The sequence below is a fragment of the Emydura macquarii genome, unplaced genomic scaffold (genome assembly GCF_026122565.2).
Source record: "Emydura macquarii macquarii isolate MOO-44397 ecotype Brisbane River unplaced genomic scaffold, CSIRO-AGI_Emac_v2 contig_295, whole genome shotgun sequence".
Lineage (NCBI taxonomy): Eukaryota > Metazoa > Chordata > Testudines > Chelidae > Emydura > Emydura macquarii.
Window position 1 is genome coordinate 6551286 of NW_027130432.1, and position 6911 is coordinate 6558196.

The 6911-nt window shown below is 51.3% G+C and overlaps 1 protein-coding gene across 2 annotated transcripts; it reads right to left on the reverse strand.

Annotated features, from left to right (window-relative positions):
* Positions 1-1117: 1117 nt before the first annotated feature.
* On the reverse strand, positions 1118-6249 carry IRX3 (iroquois homeobox 3). Of its 2 annotated transcripts, XM_067551297.1 has the most exons (4): positions 5586-6249; positions 3287-4337; positions 2242-2308; positions 1118-1546 (listed from the first exon to the last, which is right to left on the reverse strand). In XM_067551297.1, exons 1-4 carry the CDS (start codon positions 5805-5807, stop codon positions 1492-1494), a joined length of 1395 nt encoding a protein of 464 aa, XP_067407398.1. In that variant the 5' UTR covers positions 5808-6249; the 3' UTR covers positions 1118-1491. The 2 variants fall into 2 exon arrangements, with proteins under 2 accessions (XP_067407398.1, XP_067407406.1); XM_067551305.1 differs by lacking the exon at positions 2242-2308.
* Positions 6250-6911: the final 662 nt, after the last annotated feature.

A 6911-nucleotide genomic window follows, 5' to 3' on the forward strand; every position in this document is an offset into this window, starting at 1 on the left:
GAGGATCTTGAAAGTTTTTTTTAAATCAAACCCTCCTTTACTCCATGATTCAACTGCCATGTGTAAGGGAGGGAGGGAAACAATAACTAACATCGGGTGATGGGGGGTGTCACACACATCACATTTTAGCTGCTCCCAAATATCGAGCTGGCCATTGCTCACCAAGTGAAAAGTTCTCCAAACTCAGGGTAAACTCGCATAGGTGTGATTTTCAGGGATCGGAAAGGTGTTTTCCTCCTGTAGAGGGCGCTCTAGGTCCAGATTTCAACAGTTCCCTCGGCTCATTACTACGAAGACGCCCCTTCCCCCTATCACTTTCTGGGAAAGGCCTTTATAAATAGAAATGGTAGCATAATAAATATAATATCATCTTATAAGATAGCGAGCCTGCCTTCACAGCCCTGCGTTCATTACCTCTCAGCTCCCAGCACACCTTCCACGCCATCGCTCACTCCCACTTTGAAACCCCTTTCCCAGCCCCTGAAACACACTTTCTGCTTTATTGCTTTAGCTTTAGTCTTGTCACTGCCCGCACCCCCAGTCTGCCCCCCGCCACGAAAATACAGCCAGAAAAGAGTATCCTTCCCTCCGAGCTTTGCCATACATGATCCGTGGGCAAACACAAAAGGGTTTTGTTTTTTTGGGGTTTGTTTTTTTTTGTGCAAATAACTGAAGAGGCTCATGTTTCTGTATGGTTCTCCCCCCGCCCCCCGCTCTAGCCCCTAAATCTCACCCCCCCCCCCCGATTAAAACGCTGCCATTGAAAGAAATGCTGGGCTAGCTCCAAACAGCGAACTTTACCGCTGCTAGCGTCTCCCCAACAAAGCCCCGAGAAATAAAAACCGCTCAGAAACGCTTCGTTTCTCTGGCCACTTTCACTTTGTTTCCGCTTACCAATTTCCCCCCCTTTATCCTGTATTTTACGCCTCCCTCCTATTCCCCGAACTCCTGCCGCCTACCACAGCCCTTTTCAGCAGGCAGCAATACAGAATCGGCAGAAACTGGCCTAGCTGAAATCCTCCAAGCCGCCTTTTCAGGCTTAAAAAAAAACAAACCCCAAAACCAACAAAAAAAACAGGAAAAAAGTTAACTCCATTAGTGGAGGAAGAGAATATAGTCAAAGTGGCAACAGTTTATTTATTAGCCAAAAATATATACTTTCTTGTACAATTTGGTTCACACATATGTACATTTTTACTGTATATACAAAAAAAATCAAGACACCTAATTCTCACTGGACTTCCAAAAAAAAAAAAAAAAAAAAAGAAACCAAAAAAAAAACCCCTCACGGACTCTGCTAATCCAGATGATACTGTCGTACAGAAGCGGTTTCTTTCTTTCTTTCTTTCTTTTTTTCCCCCTTTCTCTCTCTCTCTTTTAATATAAGGACATGCTTACAAGTTGTAACTATACAGAGTTTTTTGTTGGTTTTTTTTTTTTACACAAATCATGACAACAACAATAATAATAATAATAATAATAAAAAATTAACTATGATGATGACAACGCTGATAGAACCATAGCTGCATCAAGTTGGTTCTGGGGCCTGGAAAAAAATGACACAGAAGAAATATTTAATAGGCTTTCTATTCAGGTTTAGTTGGCACAGCGATTTTTATCTTTAGATAGCATATTTAAATATAAATATTTTTAAAACTTTTATACCCATTTTAATTAGCTGTGATATATGATGGGCCCAATCCTTTTTTTTTTTTCTTTTTTCCAGGCAGAAGTGTCATTGACTTCAATAGGAGTTATTCCTGAGTTAGGATACGGAGAATCAGATTGAAGTTTCTTATATCCCCCCAGCCTTCCAGTATTTTTTGCTATTTCTTACTGAATTTCCCCGAATTCACTGAATTCCTCCTTTATTTTTTATCCACGCCTGATTTTTGCCTGCACTATTTAAGGGATAAGGACTATGATAACTATTGCTGCTGCGTTGCCTATTTATTCTAACAAAAACAAACAAAAGCAGTAAGCACACAAATCAAAAAATATGTAACGCCACTTTGCATTGCATGAGAAAGCGTTTTGCGAAGTCCAGAACACTGCATTGTAAAGTCAACAATACTCAGATGAAAAATGCTCATAATACCCCACAAACCACTCCGGGGAAGAAAAAGCTGATTCCTTATTACTAGAAACTGTAAACGGAACTAAAGTAGCCGAGAAAACGATCTAGCCATTTGCAACTCTCTCTCTCTATATCCATAGGAGACTGAGGAAGTAATCTCTTACCGCCTCTGAACTGGCTGGAAAGCTGTCTTTATTAACTTTTTCTCTACTTCCAAGGCACTAGATCGATCTAAAAACAGAAGAAAAAAAGAGTGTTCCTTTTTAAACCCCTCTGTTTTTTGTTGTTTTCCCCACACATCCCTGAATTAAGCCACTGGGGATAAGATCGCTGTTTAGCAAGTTTCAAATAGGGGAAAGGATCGGTTCACTGTAGAAGTGACTGTAAGGACAGTAAGTACTAAAGTAAGTCTCCTGGCCTGCCTTCCCCATGAAATAGTTCCAGCGATGACCATTTTAGCAGCAGCAACAGCAACAAAAATCTCCGTTGGTGGAAAGTAATGATTATTTTTACAAACTCTTACGAAATAAATAATGTCGCCGTATTACAGTAAGAAGGAAAGGAACTACCGCAGCCTATTTATTCTCTTCCATGTGAAGCACAGCAGTGACTATATTGTGACAACGGTACAATTCACACTCGCAGGTCACACTCACTGCCTCGCACCACAATGAATGCTGGCTTTAACGCAGACAGTGTTCAAATATAAACAAACACAAACAACAACATCGGGGACGAGCCCAGAAATAGAACTGGACCTTCTAGCCAAGTTAGAAGAATTGTGCCATTAAAAACCAACCAGGAGTTATGTATTAGCCAGTTGGCAGTTTTCTATTCAGATTCTTCCCCCCTTCTTGGGCTGCTAGTAATTTGAAATAGTCGGGATGTTAAACCTTAGTGTCTTTCCATTTCTTTTTTTTAAATAGCCCTTTCACTGTTTCTGGGATGACGTGTCCCCCCCCCCCCCCACCCCACCCCTCTATTTAGTTGCTTCAAGATTAGTCAGAGATCAAAATCCGTAGCCACTTCAGCCCAAAAAGGGGAAAAGGGGCGATTGTCTGGGGGAAATCCACCGAAGGGAGAGTGGCAGGAGGTGAGTTTCCCTGCCCACAGGGCGAGGTGGGCATTTCCAGCTCTGCCTCTGCCCCTCTTCCCCTCCCCCCACCCCACTCCACTCCCAGGTCCAGGAAAACCCTTAGCAGCAATCACCTGTTCCAGCCGACTCCGTGCTCTGAGCCTGGTCCGCGGGTCTGGAGAAGGCAGCGATTCCTGCGGCACTGGAGGCTGCGCCGGGGGTGGCCCCCAGCCCCAGGAGGTGGGGAGTGTTCAGTAAGGTGAGCGGGTGAGGGTGGGGGTGGTGGGCCGAGAAAGCTCGGCTGGTCCAGTTGGGAAACTTGCCCAGCGGACAGGAGGAGACGAGTCTGTGGGGTGGAGGCGGGGCCAGCTGCAGGCTCTGGGGGGCCGCCGCTGGGGGAGAGCAGCCGCTGCCGGCCCCGGGGGATTTGCGGGGGTTGTCCGGGCTGGTGGCGGTCTCCGCCAGGGACCAGATCTTGGGCTTCTGCCCGGCGCTGGCTAAGCTGCCCTCCGTCGGGGGGGAGGCCGGGCCGGGCGAGGAGAGGCGGTGGGGCTGCGGCGGCTGGTGGGGCAGCTTGAGGGGCTCCAGGCCCCCGGGCCCGCCGGCGGGGAGCTCGCCCGGCCGGCGGTGGCGCTCGCCCTCTACGGCTTTGAGGAAACGCTCCTGGGAGGCGGGCAAGTCCTCGAAGCCCTCGGAGCCCTCGGAGTCCGTCTTGGAGTCGGAGTGCAGCAGGTCGGCGTCCTCCAGCTCGCCCTTGTGGCTCTCGATGTGCTCCGTGTCGATGTTCTCCAGGTCGATCTCCTCCTCGTCCTCCCGCTTGTCCTCTTCCCCCTCGTGGTCGCTCCCGTACGCGTTGCCCTCCTCGTCCGTCCGGCTGCGGGGCGCCCAGGTCATTTTATTCTCCTTCTTGAGCCGCCGGCGGGCGTTGGCGAACCAGGTGGAGACCTGGGTGAGGGTCATTTTGGTGATGATGGCCAGCATGATCTTCTCGCCCTTGGTGGGGTAGGGGTTCTTGCGGTGCTCGTTCAGCCAGGCCTTCAACGTGCTGGTGCTCTCCCGGGTGGCGTTCTTCGGCCGGGACGGGTCCCCGAACTGATACTGCCCGTAGGGGTAGAAGGCCGGGTGGTGGTGAGGGAAGGTGGGGTGCTGGACGCCCGGGCTGTCCTTCAGCTCGTACTGAGCCCCCTGCAGCCGGCGGGGGGAGGGGGGAGGGGAGGAGAGAAAGAGGTTTCAGGCCGGGGAGAAGGCGGCTCTGTCATTTACACCCGGGCAGGTTTAAGCTTTGCCCTTAACGCGTCCCCCTCCCCGCGGTGTCCCGGCCGGGCCCCTCTGCGGAGCGCTTTCTGCCCCGGGCAGGATGGATGCCGGCGGGCAGAGCCCAGGCGTGCAGAGAGCCCCCCCTCCAGGGGACCCCCGCCCAGGGCTTGGGGGCGACCGGCTGGTGTGTGTGTGCGTGTGCGTGTGTGTGAGTGTTTTTCAAAGCAAGTTAAAGTGGCACTGGCAGGGCAGATCTATAGCTGAATGCAAAGACCCAGCGAAGAGCTGCCCGCCCCGGGGGAGACCCCGACACGCACACACACACACACACACACACACACATACAGAGACACACACACACACACACACACCCCTCTGTAACAACAGCAGCGCAGCCAGGCAGCGGCCGCCGGCGTGTGACGTGCTGCTGTTTCCAGCACACTTCGCGAGCCCTGCGGAGCCCCCTGGCAGCCCTGTCAATCCACGTCTCCCTCCCGGCGCTGCGGCCGGGCGGCCAGGCCCCGCCGCTTTCGTGTGGCGTGAATCTTTTCCTTTCAGCGGCAGCCGTTCACACGCCGCTGCCCGCTTGTCACAACGGCCAGCCCTGCCTTGGAGAAGGACCGGGGGGGGAGGGGAATAACCCCCCACTTCTGTTTGTTTCAAGTGCCTCACCCAGCCCCCTTTAACTGCCTTCCTTTTAACCGGCCACCAGAAAAAGAAAGAACGAACGAACGACACGATCATTGTTCTTCGTCTTAACCATTCCAGTCCTGCCACGGTGCGAACGTGTCCTGAACTCTGCATTTCTTGTCCCGGCTTCACACAGACAGAAAACAGTGACATACACCCCCAAACACCACCGCACCGAAACCCGCCTTCCCCCCCGCCCGCCCCGGCCGCCCGCCCGCCCGCCAGCGGCAGAATTAGATCCAGGTGAAGATGTTGGGCTCTTTGGAAAACACTCTCGGGCTCCCTACGGCGCTGATCTGGAGGCGAGCGTGCACGTCGGTCCCGGGGAAGATCGTGTCCAGCTCTCCCACTCCTTCGGCTCCTCCGCAAAGGCCAGCGCCCAATCGTCCAAAAAAAAACCAGCAACAAGCCCCCTAACTGCAGGGGGGAGCGGGGGCTGGGGGGAGGACGCGGCAGGGGGCTCGAGGGGGTCTGTGCGGCTCTTACCAGCTGCGGGAAGATGGGTAGCTCGGCGGTGTAAGGCAGGAAAGCCCCATATCCTTGAGCGGCCGCGGCTGCTGCGTAAGGCGCTCCGTACATGGAGGATAAAACATTAGAGAGCGTGCCGGCCGGGGTGAGCTCTGTCCCGCTTCGAGCGCTGCCGCTCCCCTGGCGATCAGCGGGGTAAATCGGCCTGATATACTGGTAGCCCAGCTGGGGGAAAGACATGGTGGGCAGAGGGGGTCGGGGAGGGGGGAAAGGAGGAGGAGGGGGAGGGAGAGGGGAAAAAAAGGGAGAGCGAGAGAAAGGAGAGAAAGTAGAAGGGCTGGTGGAAGAGGAGGGAGCTGGCTCGCTCGCCCTTTCTGGCGGTCTGCACTTTTCAGTGCCTCCCGCAAACTCTTGCAGACATGGGTGGGGGGGAGGGGAGAGGGGTGTTCGAGAGGCCGTGAGCTTCCTCCTCTCTCCGGCCGCTGCTGTACACACGATCCGCTCGCTTCTTTCTTCTCTCACTTTTCCTATTGATCTGAGTGGACTCAGGTCAGGTCCTAACAGATTGCCTGAGATTATTGGGACTCGGGGCTCTGATTGACATTTCTAGTCTCTCGCAAGCCCCGCCTATTTCTTTTAAATCTCTCTCTCTCTCTCTCTCCCTCTCCTGCCCAGCTCTCTCTCCCAGGGTTTGTCTCTAGTTTTTTTTCCCCTCCCTTCTCTAAATCTGTTTACTGACGTCGCGATCTTTTATTTGAGTTGCTTTCAAATCTCGTTTTAGCAATCGCCAATCAGTTCTGTGTTTTACAAAGGTTTAAACCCTGCCCCACGGTTTTTTTTATATATATATATATACACACACACACACGTGTGTGTGTGTGTGTGTGTGTGTGTATCTATATATATTTTCAACGTCCCCTTGCTTCCCCCGTCCCTGAAATAAAAGAAATAGGAAGCTAGGGGTTGGCAACTGTAAATTGGAAAATTACATGCAGGAAAGATAGAAAAAAAAGTTATGACGTATTTAAACAATGCCTTTTTCCTTGCAGAATTGTACGTTTACAACTTTTTCTAATCTAGGTTCATTTTGATTTCTTTATTAAGATATTCCCTCCCCCTACTCCGCCCCTTTCCCCCGGCCCTAGCATGGGTTACATCTCCCAATATAGATTGAAAGTCTATTTGATTTTATAAATGTGCATGTCGAGAACCAGTTTGAAATTTCCTAATATACTGAATCTTTAAGGAGTTCTCTACATTTTGTCTAGCCTAACAGTGGCAGATACAGTGAAAAAGCTAAGTTAATTTTCTTCCTAATAAGAGACTTCAAAGAGTTGTAGGGTC

Coding starts and splice junctions, on each gene's coding strand:
- IRX3 (XM_067551297.1), bottom strand. CDS start 5,807: ATGTCTTTCCCCCAGCTGGGCTACCAGTATATCAGGCCGATTTACCCC. Junction 2,309..3,286: donor CACGGAGTCGGCTGGAACAG/GTGATTGCTGCT, acceptor TTCTGTTTTTAG/ATCGATCTAGTGCCTTGGAA. Junction 1,547..2,241: donor TTCCAGCCAGTTCAGAGGCG/GTAAGAGATTAC, acceptor ATTTTTTTCCAG/GCCCCAGAACCAACTTGATG.